Source organism: Peromyscus leucopus, chromosome 1 (assembly GCF_004664715.2).
Source record: "Peromyscus leucopus breed LL Stock chromosome 1, UCI_PerLeu_2.1, whole genome shotgun sequence".
In the NCBI taxonomy this organism is placed as follows: Eukaryota; Metazoa; Chordata; class Mammalia; order Rodentia; family Cricetidae; genus Peromyscus; species Peromyscus leucopus.
In genome coordinates this window covers 133,107,445-133,133,782 of record NC_051063.1, presented here as the reverse complement: position 1 = coordinate 133,133,782, position 26,338 = coordinate 133,107,445, and the positions used below count along the sequence as shown (strand labels likewise).

The following is a 26,338-nucleotide window of genomic DNA, read 5'->3' as shown; positions in this document are numbered from 1 at the left end:
TGTACAACCACTTCCTGTCCTCTATATTTAATCTATTGACTTCTTCTGTGTTCTAATCTTCAGACACATTATTTGGGGTACACAATATATCACCACACATACCTGGAAGAAAATCTATGTCAATCTGACATTGGTGTGCACCTCTGCATGCCACTAAAATGTGCTGGCTATTTAAGCATACCTCTACTCTTGCAATGGCATCAGATGCATGCTGATGCATAATTCTTTCACTATGAAAACCAGGGAACATTATAATGTATAATGTATAATTTTGTGAAAGAATGGTGAAGTGAAAAATGTAGGAGTGCCTTATATTATTTAGTAAGCTAACAAAAGTGGAAAGATATATTTTTCTCTTCTATTTTAGCCCTGAGATGCTGTCCATGGGCTAATAGTAGTTCTCATACCCATGCATACTCAGGTGCTTTACATGAACACAGATAACAAATAATTGAGCTACTACATGATGAAAGGATGGACTAGTGATTACAGACTAAATCTGTGAAGGGAATATAGTGAATTTGTTCAAATTTTCAATAATCACACATTAATGCTGAAGAGGAAATTTTATGAGTATGAATTGGTACTGTGGAACCAAAATTAATGCCAAATGCATGCATGTGTGGAATCACACAAAAAATTAAACAGACAAATGTTCAATAGCTGAATGTATATATGTATCATGAATATATCTTTCTAATAGGAATAGATCAGATTATTGCTTAATCAACATGACACTGTAAGATACAATATGTAACTTAGAAATGTTCAGAGCAGGGCATCAAAGTCACATCTCTATTTACAATAGAAGCATCCCATTTCAGGCACTATGTACACACACACACACACACACATATGTATGTATATCTCAGGTCACTACTGAATTTCCATTATTTAATCATTTCTCTTGGGAAGCTTTCATGATATATCAGAAACTGTCAGCAGCAATCAGAACCTGGCAGCAGAGATTCACAATTGTCTGTCTCTAGGCAGAAACAGGCTTTTGTGTAGATAGGCAGGATGTAGAAACAAGTGGAGGGATAAATGTTCATGCCCTACTTGCCACAGGTTTTTTCCCTTTTAATAAAATTAATGAGAATCAGGTTCAATTATGTTGTTTCCCTCTCATCCACTTTCAGTTTCACTGCTTCTGCTTCTACATGTATTCAGAGGGAGACAAGAATGAGTCTGTAGCTCCTTTGTTCATCTCCAAGGTAACCTCAAGATTTGCCTCCATTGCTGCAATTGAGACCACTGTCCTTATTGGTTCTTATTCTACGATGAATTTGAATGCACACTGTCCTTCAATCAGAAGCAAGGAGTGCTTATAAAAGAGACAACATTGTGAGCTCTTACCAGTCAGGCTCTGGCCATATTCCAGGACACAGTGGGTCCTGGGTATGGCTAAAGCCTGACTATACTTTGGATAGGCAAGGCAGACTGCTCCTGACATGTATAGGGGTCAGAACCTGTGGAAATCAGAAAAGACAGCGATTGTTTGTTTCCCAGCATTATAGTGATTCCATAATCGCCTGCTCTGTCTCTTTTGCAGGAAGTAGCATCCTGCTTCTGAGGTAACTGCTTATTTTTTAAGATTGATATTGCTATGTCAGACTTAAAATGCCATTTCATATGTTAGTAATGTAATCTATTTCAGACTTTATATATGACAGATGCTTTTGGTGTCAGGCTCCTTTTTTCACCCTGTGAGGATACTGTGGGAAGTGATATGGCATTGTCAGTGTTCACAATCAACCCTTAGTGTCAATGAGTACATCACACAGTGACATTTGCTGATGAGACCCTGCCTGTCACCCAAGGCATGCATTCACAATAAAATGTAGTGCAGGATATTAAGATTTTATCATCGGTTGTCATTTATCATCACAGATTCAGCTTTCCAAGTTTGATTTCCTTTCCACTTTTATTTTTGCCTATACCAGCTATATAGTTCTTTTGTTCTTCTTTCCTAGTCAGCCCAATCCTCTTTATGTCATTAGGACAGGCCTAAGATTTGTTGGAAATCAATTATTTACTGGTGCTAAAGGGCTGGTATTACATATTTACCTTGAAAGTAATTCACACACCAGATTTCCTTGTTCTTCCTTATGCTTTTTTTGATGTTTTATTTGTAAATGTGTAGATCTTATCTCAATAATCTCAGTCTCTGATTTCCTATGTCTGATAATACATTGACGTCTAGGTAACACTGTTCCTATGATTTCATCTACTACCTCTTAATGTTAGATCTTTTTCTGCCTTCTTTTCTACATAGACATTTGATGTTTTTGGGGTGGGAGAGCTGAAGTCACATAATATCACAAATAGTACTCTCAAGCCTGCCAAGCATTTAGAAAGACCCTACATGTACATTCTTGGTTTATTATCCAAATAGTGCATGATGGAACATCTCTGATTAGTGACATTTGATGCCTGGTTCCAATGGGTACATATAAGGGAGTCCACAGAGTTTTGCTAGTGAGATATGAGCTTAATTTATCAGCAAGCCCTCATAAGTGGTGATTAGATCATGGGCATGGTTACTAGGTGTTTTGAAAGGTCTACACTTGTTTTTAACAATTGGAGTATGTGGTAAAATGATCAATTTTACCAAGATTTTATAGTGCTGTTAGCTGCAATTTTTCAAATTAACAGAGCCGGGGTGGTGGTGGTGAGTACAAATAATAGATATATTAGTGGCGTAGTAAGCAGTCAATAGAGTTTAAAATTGCCAAGAATCATTAATAAACTTTATTTTTAAGAAGAGGAAGAGAAGAAGAAGAAGAAGAAGAAGAAGAAGAAGAAGAAGAAGAAGAAGAAGAAGAAGAAGAAGAAGAAGAAGAAGACAGACGACAAAGACGAAGACTGAGGAGGAAGAGAAGGAAGAGGAAGAGGGGAAGAAGAAGAAGGAGCAGCAGGAGGAGAGAGAATATAACTTTTCAGTATTCCAGTATTTTGAAGTGCAGGACATTCCTCAGTGTAGCTCTTGTACCATGTATGGCAGATTACAATAGAAAAGTGGAGGAATTGGGTTGATTCTAAAGTTTTCATCCAGGAGTCAAACAACCAAGTTTAGAAGTTTTGGGAGACAAGGGATATCATCAGAGATAGGAAATTTATAGAGTTATGGGTTTCATAATCAAAACTCGTGTGTGTTCTCTGAGGAATATCCCTCAAGTTACTTTATTTTTATATGTTTATAGGCTACATCACAATGTAGATGGATATATCAGGAAGCTAACTGCTCTGAATTATGAAGACCTTGGAAATATTATTAGAATATACATATGAAAATATGACATTTTGCATTACCCTCCAATTCTAGGACACAAGGCATAGTGAGTGGACAGTTGCAGTAAAATACCTGAGTGTTTTGGCCGTTTGATTAACATTTTCAGCAAAATCCATAACTGGTGTAAAAATAGTAAATGGACTTTTAATTAAAAAAAAAACAAAACAGAAGCTGATATTGGGGTAAGTTCTGATATAAAGGAGAAACAAAGTAATAAGCCACTGCCATGTCTAACTTTGCCAACTCCATGAATCTTTTGAAGGCATGTTTCTTATTCTCTAGACCAATGCTATCCAGGCAAATAGCCTCTAGTTCCTGTCTCTTCAGGTCTTATACACCTTTGTCTGCCCAGCCATGACTTCTTTCCTAGTGCTGGAATTAATGGCATAAGTGCTTCCCAAATACTGGGATTAAAGGTGTGACATCTCAAGTACAGGAGTTAAAGGCAAATGACTACAGAGTATTAGACTTAAAATTGTATTCCAACAATGCCTGTCTTTGTTTCTCTCCTAAATAGAGTCAATCCCATATAGTTCAGGGTAGCTTTGAGATGCTGAGATACCAATCGATCTCTGCTTTCCCAGTGATAAGTTTAAAGGTGTGTCCCACCACTTCCTGTCCTCTATGTTTAAACTAGAAGCTTGTTCTCTGTTCTGTTTTTCAGGCACATTAATTGTGGTACACACTATATCACCATATGAACCTGGGATTCACACTATGTTTACCTCACTTTGATGTGCACCTCATCATGCTCCTAAAATGTGATGCCTATTTAAGCATATCTCTACTCTTGAAATTGTATCAGCTCCATATAAATACATAATTTTTCACTATGAAAACCAGGGAACATTCTAAAGTATCCTGAGGAAGAATGGTGAAGTGACAGATGTATGAGTGGCTTATATTATTTAGTAGCAGACAAAAGTGGAAAGTATTTTTCTCAAGTATTCTAGCCCTGAGATGCTGCCCATGGGCTAGTAGTTGGTCTCATATCCATGCATACTCAGGTGCTTTACATGAACAAAAAAAAAACAAACAAAAAAAAAAGAGCAAGTACATGAAAAAACAATAAGTAGTCCTTGAGGACTATTTATAATGAGGTGAATGTAGCAAATTTGTTCAAAATTTCAATAATCACATTTTACTGAACAGGAAATTGTATGAGTATGAATTGCAACTGTGAAACCAAAAGTAATGCAAAATGAATGCAAACATGTGTGGAACCACACCAAAAATCAGAGAAATGTGCAATTGCTGAAGGTATATATGCATCATGAGTATTACTTCCTGAAAGGAATATACCAGATTATTGCTTAATCAACATGACACTTTAAGCTATGATATGCAAATTATGGATTTTTAGAGCAGGGCTTCAAATCCAACTCTCTATTTTCAATACAAGCATCCCATTTCAGGCATTCATGTAAAATTACACATATACATGTGTGTGTGTATACACACACACACACACACACACACATATATATATATAAAACTGTTCTTGTAACAATTGAATTTCAAGCATTTCATCATTTCTGTTGGGGAAGCTAACATGGAACATCAGAAACTGTCAGAGGCAAGGAGTAACTGGCAGCAGAGAAACACAATCGTCCATCTCTAGGCAGAAACAGAGACTTTTGTATAGACAGGCAGGATGGAGACACAAGCAGAGGGATAAATGATCACCCAGTACTTGCCACAGTTTTTTTTTTCCTTTTGATAATTGGAGTGAGAACTCAGGATCAATTTCATTCTTTCCTTCTCATCCACTTTCAGTCACTGCCTCTGCTGCTACATGTATTCTTTCAGAGGGAGACAAGAATGAGTCAACATCTCCTGTGTTCATCTACAAGGTAACCTCAGGATATGCCTCCATTGCTGGAATTGAGATCACTGTCCTTATTGGTTCTTATTCTACAATGAATTTGAATGCACACTGTCCTTCAATCAGAAGCAAAGAGTGCTTATAAAAGCAAAAGCATTGCAAGCTCTTACCAGTCAGGCTCTGGCCATATTCCAGGACACAGTGGGTCCTGGGTGTGTCTAAAGCCCAACTATATATTGGATAGACAAGGCAGACTGCTCCTGACATGTATAGGAGTCATAGCCGTGGAAATCCCAGCAAAATCAGGGATTGTTTGATTACCAGCCTTATAAGTACTAGTCACCTACTCTGTCTCCTATGTAGGAAGTAGCATCCTGCTTCTGAAGCAACTGCTTCTCTGTTAAGATTTGATATTGCTGTGTCAGACTTGAAATGCTGTATCATCTGTTAGGAAAGTTTTCCGTTGCAGACATTAGTATATGACAGATACTGGTAGAGTCAGGTTCCTTTCTTCCACCTGGGAAGGTACTGTGGGAACTATTATGGCATACTGAGTGTTCACTAACAACCCCTAGAGCTTAGGTATATATTACTCATTGACATTTGTTGACGAAATCTTACCTATCACAATAGGCATGCTTTCACAATTAAATGTAGTACAAGAAATTAATTTTTGATCACCCTGTTGCAATTTATCATCACAGATTAACCTCTCCCAGCTTGATTCGAAGTCCCCTTGTATTTTGGCATTTGCAAGACCTAGACCTTTTGTTCTTTTTTCCTACTCAACCCATTCCTCTTTATTTCATGAGGCCAGACCTGAGATTTGTTGCAAATCAATTATTTACTGGTGCTGAGTGGATGTTATTACATATTTACCTTCTAAATATTTCATACTCCAATTTTCTTGTTTCTTGGTTATAATTTGTTTGTTTGTTTGTTTCCTTTTTAGTGTGTTTTGTTGGTTAAGTGTGTAGATCTTGTCTCTGTAACCCCAGCCAATGAACTCCTCTGTCTTATAATACATTGGAATTTAGATAACACTCTTCCTAAAGATTCATCTACCACCTCTTAATCTGTTCGATTTTTTTCTGCCTTCTTTTCAACATAGAATATTGATGCTTTCTGGGTTGGAGAGATGAAGTCAAGTAACATCACTAATAGTACACCCAAACCTGCCAGGCATATAGAGAGACCCCAACTGCACATCCTTGCTTTATTTCCCATCTACTCCATGATGGAAGACCCTGCTTAGAGGCATCTGATGCCCAGATCTAACAGTAACATATATAGGAACCCAAAGAATTTTGATGTGAGATCTGAACTTGCTTTACCAGCAAGGCTGCATAAGACGTGATTATACCATGGGGCTGATTACTAAGTGTTTTGAAGCACCTACAATTCTTTATGACAATTATGGATGGTGGTAAATTTATCAATTTTAATGACAGTTTTTATAGTGATGTTACCTGCAGTTTGAAATTCACAGAGCCAGGAGGGTATTAGTAACAAAATAGACATATTAATGGCTTAGTAAGCAGACAATAGAAGCTTCATCATACCAAGAAATGTTAAAATGACATTATTTTTATAAAAAAGAGAAGAGAGTACATGTTTTTTCAGTATTTCGATATTTTGAAGTGTAGGATATTTACTCAGTGTAGCTCTTGTTCAATGTATGAGGGATTAAAAAAGAATTGTGGAGATACCGGTTTGATGCTCTATTTTGTTCTAGGAAGCAGACAAATAGGTTTGACAGTGGTGGAAAAAAAGGATAGCATCAGAGAAGAAATTTTTGAAGGTATTATTTGCATAATCACAACATGTGTATGTTTTCTGAGGAATACCCATCAAATTAATTTATGCTTTCTTGAACATAGTCTATGACATAATGTAGAGGGATATATCAGCAAGCTAACTGTTCAGAATTATGAAGGACGTGGAAATATTATTAGAATATACAAATTAAAATATGGCATTTTGTATTACCATCCAATTCTAAGACAAAGGCATCATGAGTGGTTAGTTACAATAAAATATCTTAGTTTTACTGGACAGTTTGCTTAACATATTCTGGGAATTTCATAACTGTGTACAAATAGTAGATGGACTTTTTAATTAAAGATAATATCTCAGAAGCTGATTTGGGGTAAATTCTGATACATGGGAGAAACAAAAGAATAAGACACTGGCATGTCTCTACCAACTCCATGAATCCTCTGAATGAATGTCTCTGAGTCCTTAGTCAAAAGCTATCCAGGTGAAAAACCTCTAGTTCCTGTTTCCTCAGGCCTTATATACCTTAATGTGCCCAGCCATCACTTCTTCTATAGTGCTGGGATTAATGGCATTTGTGCTTCCCAAATCCTGGCATTGAATTTCTAAGATCTCAAGTGCAGGTATTAAAAGAAAATGATAACCAAGTACTAGAATTAAAGGTTTATTCCAATAATACCTGACTTTATTTCTCCTTTAGACTGAGTCAATCCCATCTAATCCTGGGTAGCTTTGAAGGTGCAGAGATACACATAGATCTCTGCTTCCTGAGTGATAGGATTTCAGGTGTTTGCCACCATTTCCTGGCCTCTATGTTTACTCTAGTGGTTTGTTCAGTGTTCTGATCTTCAGGCACATTCTTTAGGGTACACAATATATGACCACACATACCTGAGAGAGACACTATGTCTATCTGATTTGATGTTCATCTCTGAATGCCACTAAAATGTGATGGCTATTTAAGCATACCTGTCTTCTTGAAACTGTATCAGCTGCAAATGCATGCATATTTCTTCGGTATAAAACCCAGCAAACATTCTAGTATATCCTGTGGAAGAATGGTGAATTGAAAAATGTATGAGTGGCTTACATTTTTTAGTAAGCTGACGAAAGTGGAAAGATAGATTTTCTCATGTATTCTAGCCCTGGTAATCTGCCAATGGGCTATTAGTTGTTCTCATACCAATGCATACTCAGATGATTTACATGAACCATATCAAAAAATAGAGCAAGTAACACGATCAAAAGATGGAGTAGTGATTGTAGATGAGAGGGAAATCTAGGGAAGGGTATGCAATGAATTTGTTCAAAATTGGAATAGTTTCACTTTAATACTGAAGAGGAAATTGTAAGAGTATGAAGTGGTACTGTGACACCAAAATTAATTCCAAATGCATGCAGATATGTGTAGAACCACACCAAAAATCAAACAGACAAATATGCAATTGCTGAAGGTATATATGTATCATGAGTATATCTTTCTAAAAGGAATACATCAGATCATTGCTTATTTAACATGACACTGTAAGATACAATATGCAATTTAGGGATGTTCAGAGAAGGTCTTCAAATTCACATCTCTACAATGCAAACATCCATTTTCAGGCACTATGTACACACACACACACACACACACACACACACACACACACACACACACGTTTATATATATATTGCTCATGTCCTAACTGAAATTCAAGCATTTAATCATTTCTATTGGGGAAGCTAACATGTCATATCAGAAACTGTCAGCAGCAAGCAGCAACTGGCAGCAGAGAATCATAATCATCCATTTCTAGGCATAAACGGAGACTTTCCTGTAGATGGGCAGTATGTAGACACCAGCAGAGGGATAAATGATCACTCCTAACCTCCACTGGTTGTATTTTTCTTTTTGATATTTGGAGTGAGAACTCAGGATCAATTACTTTCTTTCCTTCTCAACCACTTTAAGTCACTGCTTGTGCTGCTACATGTATTCAGGTGTGAGACAAGAATGAGTTAGCAGCTCCTGTGTTCATCTCCAAAGTAACCTCAGGGTTTGTCTCCATTGCTGGAATTGACACCACTGTCCTTATTGGTTCTTATTCTACTATGAATTTGAATGCACACTGTCCTTCAATCAGAAGCAAGGAGTGCTTATAAAAGAGACAGCATTGGGAGCTCTTACCAGTCAGGCTCTGGCATATTCCAGGACACAGTGGGTCCTGGGTATGACTAAAGCCCGACTATACACTGGATAGAAAAGGCAGACTGCTCCTGACATGTACAGGAGTCAGAGACTGTGGAAATCCCAGCAGAGGCAGGGATTGCTTCATTCCCAGCCTTATTACTCCTAGTCACCTGCTCTGTCTCCTGTGCAGGAAATAGCATCCTGCTTCTGAAGCAACTGCTTCTCTGTTAAGATTTGATATTGCTGTGTCAGACTTGAAATGCTTTATCATCTGTTAGCAAGGTAGTCAATTGCATACCTCAGTATATGACAGATGCTAGTGGATTCAGGCTCCTTCCTTCACTCTGGGAGGATACATTGGGAACCACTCTGGCAATGATAGTGTTCACAAGAAACCTTAGAGTCTATGAATATATCACACAGTGACATTTGCTGTTGAGACCCTACCTTCATTCACAATATATTATAGTGCAGGATATTAAGATGTTATCATCCTGTTGTCATTTATATTCACAGATCCAACTTTCCAAGCTTGATTTGCATTCTCCTTGTATTTTGGCATATACAAGCTGTAGTTCTTTTGTTCTTCTTTCCTAGTCATCCCATTCATCTTTATGTCATGAAGCTAGGCTTGAACTTTTTTTGGAAATAAATTATTTACTGTTGCTCAGAGGATGGTATTACATATTTCCCTTCTAAGTTATTCACACAACAGATTCTTTTTTCTTTGTTATGATATGTTTGGGTTTTTTTTGTGTAACTGTGCAGATCTTGTCTCTGTAACCTCAGCCTCTGAATTCCTATGTTTTATAATACATTGGACACTAGATAGCACTCTTCCCACATATTTATCTACCACCTCTGAATCTGTTAGATTTTTTCTGCCTTCTCTTTGACATAGACTATTGATGCTTTCTGGGTGGGAGAGATGAAGTCAATTAACATCACACACAGTACAGCCAAGCCTGACAGGCATATAGAAAGTACCCTCCTGCACATTCTTGCATTATTTTACAAATAGTGGATGATGGAACACCTCTGATTAGAGACATTTGATGCCAACATTGAAAGGGTACATATATGGAAGCCCACAGGGTTTTGCTACTGAGATCTGAGCTTGCTTTACCAGCAAGGCTGAATAAGAGGTGATTAGACCATGTGGTGATTACTAAGTGTTTTGAAGCATCTACACTTGTTTCTAACAAGTAGAGATGGTGGTAAATTTTCAATTTTACTGAAATTTTTAGTTCTTTTAGCTGCAATTTTCTAATTAAAAGAACCAGGAGTGTATGAGTAGAAATAATGACTGTATTAATGGCTTACTAAGTAGTCTATAGAAGCTTCATTGTGCCAAAAATGTTAGAATGACATTAGATTTAAAAAGAGAAAGAAGAGAGAACATAACTTTTAGGTATTCTGATATTTTGAAGTGCAGGTCATTCCTCCGTGTAGCTCTTGATGCATGTATGAGGGATTACAAAAGAAGTGTTGAGATACTATGTTCTTATCTACAAAGCAGACAACCAAGTTTGGAAGTGATGGAAAAAATGGATAGAGTCAGAGAAAGAAAATTCATGGAGTTATTGGTTGCATAATCACAATATGTGTGTGTTTTCTGATGAATATTCATCAAGGTACTTTATGTTTTCCTGAATATAGTCTACTCCACAATGTAGATGGGTATATCAGCAAGCTAACTGTTCAAAATTATGGAGAACTTAGAAATATTATTAGAATATACAAATCAAAATATGACATTTTGCATCACTCTCCAATTCTTGGAGACAAGACATAGTTAGTGGATAGTGAAAGTAAAATCCCTGAGTTTTAATGGACAGTTTGCTTAAAATATTTGGCAAATGTCATAACTGTTGTACAAATAGTAGATGGATTTTAAATAAAAAACACAAACAAACAAACAAACAAAAAACCAGAAGCTCTTATTGGGGTAAATTATGACAGATGGGAGAAAGAAAGAACAATCCATTGCCATGTCTCACTTTTCCAACTCTATTAATCCTCTGAATGAATATCTCTGAGTCCTTAAATGAAAGCTATACAGGAAAAAAGCCTCTGGTTCCTCTATCTTTAGGCCTTATACACCAATGTCTGCCCAGCCTTCACTTCTTTCTAGTGCTGGGATTAATGGCATATGCACCTTTCAATTACTGAGATTAAATGTGTGAGATCTCAATTGTAGGTCTTAAGGCAAATGACTACCAAGCATTCAAGTAAAAGGTGTATTCCAATAATGTCTGTCTTTGTTTCTCTCCTAGACTCTGTCTATCCCATTTAGTCCATTGTAGCTTTGAAGGCTGTCAGATACAGATCATGGCTTCTCCAGTGATATGATTTCAGGTGTATGGCACCACTATGTTTAATCTATTGGTGTGTTCTCTGCTGTGATATTCACACACATTATTTAGGGTACACAATATCACCATTCATACCGGGTGGAAATTCTATATCTATTTGACATTGGTGTGCCCTCTGCATGCCACTAAAATGTGCTGGCTATTTAAGCATACCTCTATTGTTGCAATTGCATCAGCTGCATGTTGATGCATAATTCTTTCACTATGAAAACCAGGGAACATTCTAATGTATCCTGTGGAAGAATGGTGAAGTGGAAAATATATGAGTGTCTTAAATTATTTAGTAAGCTGATGAAAGTGGAAAGAGATTTTCTCAACTATTCTGGCCCTGAGATGCTGCCAATGGGCTAATATTTGTGTGCATACCCATGCATACTCAGGGACTTTACATGAACACAGATAACAAAAAACAGAGTAAGTACATGATCAAAGGATGGAGGAGCAATTGCAGACTATATCTGTGATGGTAATGTAGTGAATTTGTTCAAAATATGAATAATCATGCATTAATCCTGAACAGGAAATTTTATGAGTATGGATAGCACTGTGGAACCAAAATTAATGCCAAATGCATGCAGACATGTGTGGAACCACACAACAAATGAAGCAGACAAATGTGCAATTGCTGAAGGTATATATGTATCATGAATATATCTTTCTAAAAGGAATACATCAGATTATGGCTTAATCAATAAGACACTGCAAGCTATGATATGGAAATTAGGAATATTCTGAGCAGGTCTTCAAAGTCACTTCTCTATTAACAATACAAACATCCCATTTCAGTCACTATTAACACATACACACACACACTATATATATATATATATATATATATATATATATATATATATATATATATATATATATATATCATGTCACAATTGTATATCAAGCATTTAATCATTTCTCTTGGGGAAGTACCATGTCATATCAGAAACTGGCAGCAGCAAGCAGAATCTGGCAACAGAGAATCACAATCGTCCATCTCTAGGCAGAAATGGAGGCTTTCATGTAGATTGGCAAGAAATAGACACCAGCAAGGGATAAATGATCATGCCCTACTTGCCACAGGTATTTTTTCCTTTTAATAATTGGAATGAGAACTCAGGATCAAGTACATTCTTTCCCCTCTCATCCACTTTCAGTTTTGCTGGTTCTGCTTCTACATGTATTCAGAGGGAGACAAGAATGTGTCAGCAGCTCCTGTGTTCATCTCCAAGGTAACCTCCGGATTTGCCTCCATTGCTGGAATTGAGTTCACTGTCCTTATTGGTTCTTATTCTAAGATGAATTTGAATGCATATTGTCCTTCAATCAGAAGCAAGGAGTGCTTTTAAAAGTGATAGCATTGGGAGCTCTTACCAGTCAGGCTCTGGCCATATTCCAGGACACTGTGGGTCCTGGAAATGACTAAAGCACGACTATATATTGGATAGACAAAGCAGACTGCTTCTGACATGTACAGGAATCAGATCCTGTTGAAATCAACTTAGGCAGGGATTGTTTTATTCCCTGCAGTATAACTCCCAGTCACCTGCTCTGTCCTCTGTGCAGGAAGTAGCATCCTGCTTCTGAATCAACTGCTTCTTTTTTAAGATTAATATTGCTGTGTAGATTGAAATGCTGTATCATCTGTTAGGAATATACTCCATTTCAGACGTTTGTATTGAGAGATACCAGTGGAGTAAGGCTCCTTTCTTCTTTATGGGAAGTTACTATGGGAACTTCTATGGCATTGTCTTTGTTCACAAGCAACCCTTAGCGTCTATGAATACAGCAGGCACTGACATTTGCTGTTGAGACCCTACCTGTCACCCAAGGCATTCATTCACAATAAAATGTATTGCAGGAAATTAAGATGTTATCATCCAGTTGTCATTTATCATCACAGATTCGACTTTCCAAGCTTGTTATGCATTCCCCTTGTATTTTAATATATACAAGCTGTAGTTCTTTTGTTCTTCTTCCCTAGTCAGCCCATTTCTCTTTATGTAATCATGCCAGGCCTGAGATTTCTTGAAAATCAGTTATTTACTGCTGCTGAGAGGATGGTATTACATCTTTACCTTCTAAGTAATTCGCACAACAGATGTCTTTGTTCTTAGTTATGATTTGTTTGTTTGTTTGTTGTGTAGCTTTGCAGATCTTGTCTCTGTATCCTCAGCCTGTGAATTCCTATGTCTTCTACACATTGGACCCGAGATAACACTGTTTCTACAGATAAGTCTGTCTTCTCTGAATCTGTTAGATTTTTTTCTGCCTTGTCTTCAACATAGACTATTGATGCTTTCTGGGTGGGAGAGATAAAGCCAAGTAACATCAAACATATTACACCCAAGTTTGCCAGGCTCACAGAGAGACCCTGCATGTGTATTCTTGCTTTATTTCCCAAATAGTGCATGATGGAACACCTCTGATTAGATACATTTGATGCCCACATCCACTGGGTACATATATGGGAGCCCATAGAATTTTCCTAGTGACATCTGAGCTTGCTTTACCAGCAATGTTGCTTGAGAATTGATTATACCATGGGTTTGCTTACTAGTTGTTTGAAGGGTGTACACAATTGGAGATGATGTTAAAATTATTCTGGTTTGCTCAGTTTTTTTTTATAGTGATGTTAGCGGCAGTTTGCAAAGTAACAGACCCAGGTATTATTAGTAGAAATAATTGCTCTATTAGTACATTAGTCAGCAGTCCATAGAAACTTAAGAATGCCAAGAAGTGTTAAAAAGGCCTTGTTTTTTAAAAAAGAAGTTGTTTAAGAGAGAATGTAACTTTTCAGCATTTAGATATTTTGATGTTCAGGACATTCCTCAGTGTAGCTCTTGTTCTATGAATGAGGGATTATAAAAGAAGTGTGGAGATAGTGGCTTGATCTCAATGTTTTTATCCAGGAGTCCGACAGACAAACAAGTTTGAAAGTGGTGGAAGAAAAAGGATAGTTTCAGAGATAGCAAAATTATAGAGTTATTGGTTGCATAAACTCAATGTGTGTGTGTGTGTGTGTGTGTGTGTGTGTGTGTGTGTGTGTGTGTGTGTTTTGAGGAATATACCTCAAGTTACTTATGTTTTTCTGTTTATACTCTACACCACAATGTAGATGGATATATTAGCAAGCTAAGTGGTCTGAATCATGAAGAAATTGGAAATATTATTGGAATATACAAATGAAAGTATGATATTCTGCATTACCATCCACTTCTGGGACACAACGCATAGGTAGTGGATTGTGGAATTATTGTGTTCCCCAAAATATTTGCACCTTAACAATCTTCTTTTTCATTTTTTTAAACATAGATTTTTTTAAAAAAATTATTTTACAATACTATTCAGTTCTACATAATAGCCACAGATTCCCTTGTTCTCTCCCTTCCTGGCCCCCTCCCCTTCCCCCCAGCACACCCCCCATTTCCACCTCCTCCAGATCAAGGTCTCCCCCGAGGACTGGGATCGACCTGTTAGACTCAGTCCAGGCAGATCTAGTCCCCTCCTCCCAGATTGAGCCAAGCATCCCTGCACAAGTCCCAGGTTTCAAACAGCTAACTCATGCAACGAGCCCAGGACCTGGTACCACTGCCTAGATGCCTCCCAAACAGATCAAGCCAATCGACTGTCTCACCTATTCAGAGGGCATGATCCACTTGGGGGCCCCTCAGCCTTTGGTTCATAGTTCATGTGTTTCCATTCATTTGGTTATTTGTCCCTGTGCTTTATCCAACCTTGGTTTCAAAAATTCTCGCTCATATAAACCCTCTTCTTTCTCACTAATTAGATTCCCAGCACTCCACCAGGGGCCTAGCTGTGGATGTCTGCATCCAGATTCCTCAATCCTTGGATGGGTTTTATGGCACAACTATTAGGCACCCTAACAATCTTATCTGGGGTCAGAGAACAGAACAGCCACTAGACATAGAGGCCAGAAAATGGTGACACACATGCCTTTTATCCTAGCATTCTAGAGGCAGAGATCTGTCTGGATCTCTTTGAGTTTATGGCCACATTGGAAACAGCTGGGCCTTGTATCAAGAGCCTTTAGTCCCAGGAAGTGATGACAGGGAGCAAAAAGTTAGATAAGGCTTGAAGACCAGAAACTAGAGCTGTTTAAGCTATTAGGCTTCTAGCAGCAGTTCAGCTGAGATTCATTCTGGATAAGGACTCAGTGGCTTACAGTCTGAGGAAACAGAAACAGCTAAGGAACTGGCAAGGTGAGGTGGCTTTGGCTTGTTCTGCTTCTCTGATATTCCAGCATTGACCCCAATTCCTGGCTTAAGGTTTGTTTTATGATTAAGAACTTTTAAGATTCATGCTACAGTGCATAGTTACAGTAAAATACTTGAGTTTTAATAGACAGTTTGCTTATCATATTTGGTGAAATCCATAAATGTTGTATAAATAGTTGGTGGACTTTTTCATAAAAAACCCAGAAGCTGATATTGGGGTAAATTCTGATATATGGGAGAAACAAAGGAACAAGACACTGCCATGTCTCACTCTGCCAACTCCATGAGATCTCTGAATAAATGTCTCTGATTCCTTATGAAAAGCTATCCAGTTTAAAAGCCTCTAGTTCTAGTGTCCTTGGGCCTTATATACCTTAGTCTGTCCAGCCATCACTTCTTTCCTAGTGCTGGATTAATGGTATATGTGCTTCCCAAAACCTGGGATTAAAGGTGTGAGATCTCATGTGCAGGTGTTAAAGTCAAATGACAACTGAGTACTAGAATTAAAAGTGTATTCCAATAATGCCTGGCTTTGTTTCTCCCTTAGAATGAGTCAATCCCATATAGTTCCGATTAGTTTTGAATGCACTGAGGTGCAAACAGATCTCTGTTTCCTGACTGATAGGATTTCAGATATGTACCACCACTTCCTGTCCTGTATATTTACTCTATTGGCTTGATCTGTTTTCTGATATTCAGGCACATTCTTTAGGGTACACAATATATCACCACACATACCTGGAAGAAACTCTATGTCAATCTGACATTGGTGTGCACCTCTGTATGCCACTAAAATGTGCTGGCTATTTAAGCATACCTCTACTCTTGCAATGGCATCAGATGCATGCTGATGCATTATTCTTTCACTATGAAAACCAGGGAACATTATAATGTATCCTGTGGAAGAATGGTGAAGTGAAAAATGTATGAGTGTCTTATATTTTTTAGTAAGCTAACAGAAGTGGAAAGATAGATTTTTTTCTTCTTTTCTAGCCCTGAGATGCTGTCCATGGGCTAATAGTAGGTCTCATACCCATGCATACTTAGGTGCTTTACATGAACACAGATAACAATTAATTGAGCTACTACATGATTAAAGGATGGACTAATGATTACAGACTAAATCTGTGATGGGAATGTAGTGAATTTGTTCAAATTTTCAATAATCACACATTAATGCTGAAGAGAAATTTTATGAGTATGAATTGGTACTGTGGAACCAAAATTAATGCCAAGTACATGCAGACATGTGTGGAACCACACAAAAAATTAAACAGACAAATGTTCAATAGCTGAATGTATATATGTATCATGAATATATCTTTCTAAAAGGAATAGATCAGATTATTGCTTAATCAACATGACACTGTAAGATACAATATGTAACTTAGGAATGTTCAGAGCAGGGCGTCAAAGTCACATCTCTATTTACAATAGAAGCATCCTATTTCAGGCACTATGTACACACACACACACACACACACACACACACACACACACACACATTTATCTCAGGTCACAATTGAATTTCAAATATTTAATCATTTTTGTTGGGGAAGCTAACAAGGCATATCAGAAACTGTCAGCAACAAGCAGCAGCTGGCAGCAGAGAATCATAATCATCCATCTCTAGGCAGAAACGGAGACTTTTCTGTAGACAGGAAGGATGTAGACACAAGAAGAGGGATAAATGATCACCCACCACTTGCCACTGGTTTTATTTTTCTTTTTGATATTTGGAGTGAGGACTCAGGATCAGTTATGTTGTTTCCCTCTCATCCACATTCAGTTTCACTGTTTCTGCTGCTACATGTATTCAGAGAGAGACAAGAATGAGTCAGCAGCTCCTGTGTTCATCTCCAAGGTAACCTCAGGATTTGCATCCATTGCTAGAATTGAGATCATCGTCCTTATTGGTTCTTATTCTATGATGGATTTGATGCACACTTTCCTTCAATCAGAAGCAAGGAGTGCTTATAAAAGAGACAGCATTGGGAGCTCTTACCAGTCAGGCTCTGGCCATATTCCAGGACACAGTGGGTCCTGGGTGTGACTAAAGCCCGACTATACATTGGATAGACAAGGCAGACTGCTCCTGACATGTACAGGAGTCACAGACTGTGGAAATCAGTAAAATCAGGAATTGTTTGATTCCCAGCCTTATTGTTCTAAGTCACCTGCTCTGTCTCCTATGTAGGAAGTAGCATTCTGCTTCTAAAGCATCTGCTTCTCTTTTAAGATTTGATATTGCTGTGTCAGACTTGAAATACTGTATCATCTGTAAGTAAGGTAATCCAATTCAGCCATTAGTATATACTTGCAGTCACACTTCTTTCTTCCACATGAGAAGGTACTGTGGAGCTGTTATGGCATTGTCAGTGTTCATAACAACCCTTAGAGTCTATGTATATATCACTCAGTGAAATTTGTTCATGAAATCCTACCTATTACACAAGGCATGCTTTCACAATAAAATGTAGTACAAGAAATTAAGTTGTTATCATCCCGTTGCCATTTATCATCACAGATTCAACTCTCCAACCTTGATTCGAATTCCCTTTGTATTTTGGCATATAGAAGAGTCAGTACTTTTTTTTTCTTTTTTCCTAGTCATCCCATTCTGCTTTATGCCATAAGGACAGGCCTGATTGTTTTTGGAAATCAATTATTTACTGGTGGTTACAGGATGGTATTACATATTTACCTTCAAAGTAATTAACACACCAGATTTCTATGTTCTCTATTATATTTTTTGTTTGCTTGTTTTGTAACTGTGCATATCTTGTATCTCTAATTTCAACCTCTGAATCCTATGAATGGTAGTACAATTGAGGCTGCATACCACTGTTCCTATATATTCATCCCCACTTCTGAATCTGTTAGATTTTTTTTCTGCCTTCTTTTCAATGAAAATCATTGATGTTTTGGGGGTGGATGAGATGAAGTCAAATATCATCAAACATAGTACACCCAAGCTTGCCAGGTATATAGAAAGAACCTCCAGCACATCCTTGCCTTATTTCTCAACTAGTGCATGAAGAAACATCTCTGATTAGGGACATTTGGTGCTCAGATCCAATGCGTACATATATTGGAGCCCACAGAGTTTTTCTAGTGAGATTTGAGATTGTTTTAGCAGCAGGGCTACATAAGACATACTTGTACCATCGGCCTTATTACTAAGTGTTTTGAAGGGTCTAAACTTGGTTATATCTAGCAAGGGGGAGGTGTTTTGCCACCCTTTGGTATTGTTATAAAAAGCCCATTTTGAATGAAGTACTGGGCCTGTGGTTAAGTATCTAGAACCCCTGAGGGCTAATCTATGTTTCTATCCCTCTCTCCCCTCTATATGTCTATCTCATCAAAAGTACCCAGATAAATGTGGGGACGTGTCTCTCATATACATCAGTATGTCATTATGAATCAGTTTATGCAATACTCTGTGACCATTGTAGGCTCAGGTTCTTGAACATGTTAACAATGTTGGATAATTCTTCCATCTCATGGAGTTAATCATAATCCTCAAAAGGATTTGGCTATTCCCACAATATTTACACCACTGTTGCAACATGTTATCTGAAGACTGCTCATTATTTTCTTTGTTAGGGCATGTTGCTCTTGAGAGTGAGAAGTTTTGTTCTTTCTCCAGTTGTAGGCAGATTATCTTAAATGCCTCTAGCATGTTGTAGGTTACATTGAAACTCCTCACTAGATGTTTTTTTTTTTTTTTGTTCTAGGTTGACATAAATAAGTAGGAATTTCAGAAATAGTTTCCTACCAGCATTTTGGGAGTTTTCACCCTGGAGTGGAATGGGTCTGTAGGTGACTGTAGGAAAGCACTTGGCCAACGACCAAAAAACATACCAACAAACAAACAAATCTCATTACTGGCAGTTGAGGAACATGTCTCTCAAATCCTTTCATGGTATAAGATGTGAAGTTGTGGCAATATGTCTCTAAATATATTTGATTAAATTTCAATTCCTTTTACATGTGTATAAATATATGTGTATATGTATGTGCCTGTTCTATGTGTGTGTTTGCATATGTAGAGGTATATGTGTGCCCATATATATTTACCTCCCCATTAGCATGCACTAGTCTCTGTGTCTAGGTATAATGGAGAATGTTTTATGTTTGAAAGATGTGCTTGCACATAACATTGTAAGTTCATAATAGTTTATACAGTTGTGGAAGTGTGTAATTGTGATGTACATGATGGTATTTTTCTGCAAGTTACAGTTAAAGTTGTCTATTGGTATATGATTAAATATTTATAAAAGTTAGAAATTTTATGGCTTCAAGAGAACTTGCAAGTGAAGGTTCTGTTGGGATTCCAAAAAACAACAGGGACACAGGATTGATCCTAAGGTTTTTAATCCAGTAGACAGACAGCCAAGGATGAAAGGGGGGCAATACAAAGGATAGTATCAGAGATAGGAAAATTATAGAATAGTTGGTTGCATTAATACATCATGATTTGCTCTCTGAGTTATATCTCTCAAGTTGCTCTTTTTTATTATTTATAGTCTACACAGACAGGTAGATGGATATGTCAGCAACCTAATTGCTTGGAATTATGAAGTACTGAAAACTATTATTAGGATATAGATTTTAAAAATAAGACATCTTAGCATTATAATCAAATTCCATGACACAGGGAATGGGATTGTGAAAATAAGAACTCCAAGTTTAATTAGACAGTTTGTATACCATGGTTGGCAAATTTGATACCTGTGAGAAACACTAACACTGGTAATACACCTCTGCACGCAACTAAAATGGGATGACATATAAGCATGCTTGTACTCTTGAAATAACATCAGCTGTGCATGCATGCATAATTCTTTCACTATAAACTCAGGGAATATTATAATGTATCCTGTAGATGAATGGTGAAAATAAAAATTATACTTGTGTTTTGTATTATTTAATAAGGTGATCAAAGTGGAAAGATAGTTTTTTTCTCAGGTACGCTAGCCCTGAGTGTCTGCCCTAAGAGTCTGAAAGTAGTTGGCCTCATACCCACGCATACTCAGGTGCTTTACGTGAATACAGATGTCACCAAAAATACAGCAAGTACATTAACTAAGCATGGTATAGTGATTGGAGAGGAATTCTATAGAAGAGGATGTAGTGAATTTGTTCAAAATTTCAATAATCACACATTAATACTGATCAGGAAATTATGAGTATGAATTGACACTCTGAAACAAAAATTAATGACAAATGCATGTAGATATGAATGGAACCACAAAAAAACATACAAAAATGTGCAATTGCTGAAGGTATATATGTATCATGAATATTTCTTTCAAAATTAATTCATGAGATTATTGCTTAATCAACATGACACTGCAGGATATGATAAACAAATTAGGGATGTTTAGAGCAGGGCTTCAAAGTCACATCTTTAATTACAATACAAGCATCCCATTTCAGGCACTCATGTACACATACACATATATATTACATATGTGTTACATATATATAATGTAACAACTCAAATTCAAGCATTTCATCATTGTAGTTGGGGAAGCTGACATGTCATATCAGAAACTGTCAGCAGCAAGCAACAACTGGCAGCAGAGAATCTCAATCATCCATCTCTATGCAGAAACAGGTTTATTTTGTTGTTATGTTTTTATGGTTATGTTATTTTTATTAAGAGATTTTTTATTCATTTTACATATCAACCATGAATTCCCCTGTCCTTCTTCCTCCCACCCCCAGACTTCCCCTGCAACCCATCCCTCATTCCCACCTCCTCCAAGGCAAGTTCTCTCCTGGGGAGTCAGCAGAGCCTGGTATATTCAGATGAGGCAGGTCCAAGGCCCTCCTTCCTGCACCAAGGCTGACAAAAGTGTCTCACTATAGGCACTAGGTTCCAATAAGCCTGCTCATGCACTATGGACAGTTCCTGGTCTCACTGCCTGCCTGGGGCCCCCTAAACAGTTCACACTAAACAACTGTCTCACTTATCCAATGGGCCTAGTCTAGTATGTTGGGGACTCCTCAGCTATTGGTTCACAGTTCATGTGTTTCCACTATTTTGGCTAGTTATCTCTGTACTTTTTCCAGTCATGGTCTCCATATCTCTTGCCCATAGAATCCCTCCTCTCTCTGGTCGATTGGACTCCTGGAGCTCTGCCTGGGTCTTGGCTGAGGATCTCTGCATCTGCTTCCATCAGTCACTGGGTGAGGATTCTATCATGACAGTTAGGGCGTTTGGCTATTCGATCACCAGAGTAGGTCAGCTCAGGCAGGCACCCTTTCAACCATTGCCAGTAGTCTATAGTGGAGTCATCTTTGTGGATTCCTGGGGACCTCTCTAGCACTCTGCTTCTCCCTATTCCCATGGTGTCTTCGTTTATCATGGTATCTCTTTCCTTGTTCTCCCAGTCTGTTCCTGATCCAGCTGGGACCTCCTGCTTCCCTAAGCTCTCTTTATTCTGACACCTGCCCTCCATTACCCTCCCTAATACCCAGTTTGCTCATGTAGATCTTATCCATTTCTAATTGCTGGTCAATCCCTGTGTCTTTCTTAGGGTCCTTCTTACTACCTAGCCTGCCTGGAGCTGTGATTTGTAGTCTGGTTATCCTTTACTTTACATCTAGTATACACTTATGACTGAGTATATACCATGTTTGTCTTTCTGAGTCTGGATTACCTCACTCAGGATGATATTTTCTAGTCCCATCCATTTTCCTGCAAACCTCATGATGTCATTGTTTTTCTTTGCTGAGTAGTACTCCATTGTGTATATGTACCACATTTTCTTTATCCATTCTTCAGTTGAAGGGCATCTAAGTTGTTTCCAGGTTCTGGCTATTACAAATAATGTTGCTATGAACATAGTTGAGCATGTGTCCTTTTCCACACCCTAATTCTCAGTATATGAACTAAGGATGGAAGAGTGATTGGAGAGTAATTATGTGGAAGAGAATGTAGTGAATTTTTTCAAAATTTGAATAAGCATATACTAATACTGATCAGAAAATTTTTTGAGTATAAATTGGCCCTGTGAAACCAAAATTAATGACAAATACATGCAGACATGTGTGGAACCAAACAAATAATTATACAAACAAATATGCAATGAAGGTATAGATGTATTATGAATCCTTCCTTCTAAAAGGAATACATCAGATTATTGCTTAATAATCATGATATAGTAGGATACGTGTACATTGTGTAAATCAGGGATGTTCAGAGCATGGCTTGAATGTAACAATTCCAATAACAACATAAGCATCTCATTTCAGTTACTCATGTATACATATATGAGAGCAGCTAAAATCAGGCATTTAATAATTGCACTTGGGGAATCTGACATGATATAGCAGAAACTGTCAGCAGCAAGCAGCCATTGGCAGCCCAGAATCACAATCTTCTAGCTCTCAATTGAAAAGAAGGCCTTCATGTATATAGGCAGGATATAGGCCAAAACAGCCAAATATAGGATCATTCACTACTTGCCACAGGTTGTTTTTTTTTTCCTTTTGATAACTGGAAAAAAAAAAACAACAGAGCCCAGGGTAAATTATGTTTTTTTTCCCTCTCATCCACTTTCAATATTGCTACATCTGCTACTACCAACACACAGTTCAGAGACAAGAATGATTCGGCAGTTCTGATGGAGATCTCCATCTTTACCACAATTTTTGCCTCCATTGTGGACACTTACCAGTCAGGGTCTGGCCATATTCCAGGACACAGTGGGTCCTGGGTGTGACTAAACCCTGACTGTACATTGGATAGGCAAGTCAGACTGCTCCTGACATGTACAGCAGTCAGAGCCTGTGGAAAACCCAGCGAAGGCAGGAATTGTTTCATTCCCAACATTATAGCTCCTAGTCACCTGCTCTGTCTCCTGTGCAGGAAGTACCATCCTGCTTCTCAAGCAACTGCTTCTCTGTTGAGATGCTATATTGATGTCTCAGACTTGCAGTACTGCACTACCTGCAAGGAAGATAATCCATTTCAGACTTTAGTATCTGACAGACACTAGTGGAATCTGGCTGGCTACATTCTTTACCCTGGGAGATCCCCTGTGAGAACTGCTATGGCCTTGCCAGTGTTTACTAACAACCCTTAGAGGCTATGAATATATCAAGCAGTAACATTTGCGACGAGACCCCACCTGTCACACAGGGCATGCATTGACAATAAAATGTAGTACAGGATATTAAATTGTTATCATCCTATTGCCATTTGTCCTCACAGGTTTAACTTTCTAAACTTGTTTTGCATTTGGCATATACAAACACTATTACTTTTGTTCTATTTTTCCTAATCAGCCCATTCCTTTCCATGGCATCAGGCCAAGCCTGATTTTTGTTGGAAGTCAATTATTTATTGGTGATGATAGAGTGGTATTACATACTTCCTTTGAAAGTAATTAACACACCATATTTTTTTTATCTTGGTTCTGGTCTTTTGTTTGTTTTGAACCTGTGTAGATATTGTCTCTGTAAACTTAGATTCTGAATTCCTATGTCTCAGAGTAAATTTCAGGCTGGAAATTATTGTAACTATGGATACATTTACCACCCCTGAATCTGTTAGATTCTTTTCCCCTTCTTTTCAATATAGACCATTGATCCTTTAGAGGTGGGGTAGATGAAATCAAGTAACATCACACATATACCCCTAAGCCTGTCAGGCATTATAGAAAGAGATCACCTGTACATCCTTGTGTCATTTCCCAAGTAGTGCATAAAGAAACAGCTGTGATTAGGGACAACTGATGCACAGAACCTATGGGTAGGTCAATATGTCATTCAGAATCAGTTTATCTCTATATTTCTCTAGCAGAATAACAGAAATAGTTTATGCATAAGTTTCAGTTTCTTGGACATGTTAACTGTGTTGGGTAGTTCTTTCATCTAATAGTTTTAATCATAATCCTCAAAAGGAGTTGATTACCCTCCCCCAATATTTAGGTCATTGTGTGATATGATATCTTCAGATTGCTCATTATTTTCCTTTTTAGAGTATGTTGCACTTGTGTGTCTAATTTTGTTCCTTAACAAGTAACAGGCAGAATTACTCTGTCCTCTCACATGTAGTACATTTCATTGAAGCTTCTATTTGACAGCATATGGAATTCTGTTGTAGGTTGACATAAGTAAGTAGGAATTTCAGAAATAGAATGCTTTCAACAAGTTGGGAGTGTATCCCTGGAATGGAAATGGTCTGTGAGGTTCTTTGGGAGACTGTCTAAGCACGTGGCCAACCTATTTAAAAAAAGAAGAAACAACAAACTCCTTCTCTCAAATCCTTTCATGATATAAGATGTGCAGTTCTGATAATATCTCTCCAAATGTATGTGAAGTCATTTCAATACCTTTTACATGTTTATAGATGAATATGTATGTGTAGGTATATATATATATATATATATATATATATATATATATATATATGTGTGTGTGTGTGTGTGTGTGTGTGTGTGTGTGTCTGGCTGGCTGGCTGGCTGGCTGGCTTTATATGTTTGTTTATATATATAGAAATATTTGTCTGACCATATATATTGAATTGCCCATTTCATGCAATAGTCTCTGGGTCTTGGGATAATGGAGAGTTGTGTGTATTGAACCTTTGTGCTTTAGCACAACATTGGAAGTGTATAGTCATTCAAACAGTTGTGAAATTATGTAACAGTGTTATAAATAATGCTTTTTCCCCCTGAAAGTCACAGTTAAAATTATCTATTGATATAGGGTTAAATATCTATAACTATTAGAAATTTTATGTCTTCAGAGAAGTAACAGATGAAGGTACTGCTTCTGGATCCAAGATATCCCTAACCATGTATATTAAGTGAGTATATTTTATTGGGCATAATTTGTATTCCTGTGAAATATAAATGTCTGCCTTACTCAAAAAAGATAAAGTGATTACTTCAAACATCTCTTTGGGAACCAAGTTAGTAATACTCTACAAAGGTATGGATTTTAGAGAATTTTAAAAATTGGAGTAGGTGGTTTAAATATCAAGTTTATAGAAATGATCATCCTCTACTTGTCACAAGTTGTTTTTCCTTTTAATAATTGGAGTTAAAACCCAGGGTAAATTATTTTCTTTCCCCTCCTGTCCACTTTCAATTTCTCTTCTTCTGCTTCTACATGAATTCACATGGGAGACAAGAATGAATCAGCAATTCTGAGGGAGATCACCATCTTTACCATAGGATTTGCCTCCATTGCTGGAATTGAGATTACTGTCCTTATTAGTTCTGATTCCCGGCTCAATTTGAGTGTGTACATTCCTTCAATCAGAAGCAAGGAGTGCTAATAAGTGTCAGCATTGTAATCGCTTACCAGTCAGGCTATGGCCATATTCCAGGACACAGTGGGTCCTGGGTATGACCAAAGCCCATGTGTACTTGGATAGACAAGGCAGACTGCTGCTGTCCAGGAGTCAGAACCTGTGAAAATCAGCAAAGATACTATTAGAGTGTACTACACATTACTTGGATTATATAATGGATAAATTCTAGCAATATATCTCATTAACATGGAGTACCTAAACAGTATCATAATGGTAAATGAATATTTTAGATTACTTATTGTAGAAAATAAATGGTTAAGATGTTTTCACAAATTCTTCTGTTTTTGTTTGTGAGTGTAAGTATATACATTTTATGATTATATTTATCTAAT

At 37.5% G+C, this 26,338-nt stretch overlaps 1 protein-coding gene across 22 annotated transcripts in view; it reads left to right on the top strand.

The window, feature by feature from the left end:
• Positions 1-26,338, top strand: part of LOC114684184 — a 344,217-nt gene that overhangs the window by 235,360 nt on the left and 82,519 nt on the right. For 15 of the 22 annotated variants that reach the window (XM_037198384.1, XM_037198362.1, XM_037198386.1 and 12 more), the window contains one exon: positions 1,140-2,816. The exons of 1 other annotated variant lie outside the window; for it this stretch is intronic. In XM_037198384.1, coding sequence (XP_037054279.1) covers positions 1,140-1,331 — 192 coding nt within the window. In that variant the 3' untranslated portion in view covers positions 1,332-2,816. Of the gene's footprint in view, positions 1-1,139; positions 2,817-5,068; positions 11,011-12,589; positions 12,665-13,587; positions 14,718-21,779; positions 21,816-26,338 lie in introns of those variants that run through there. 6 more of the 22 variants (XM_037198382.1, XM_037198352.1, XM_037198379.1 and 3 more) reach the window with 6 other exon arrangements.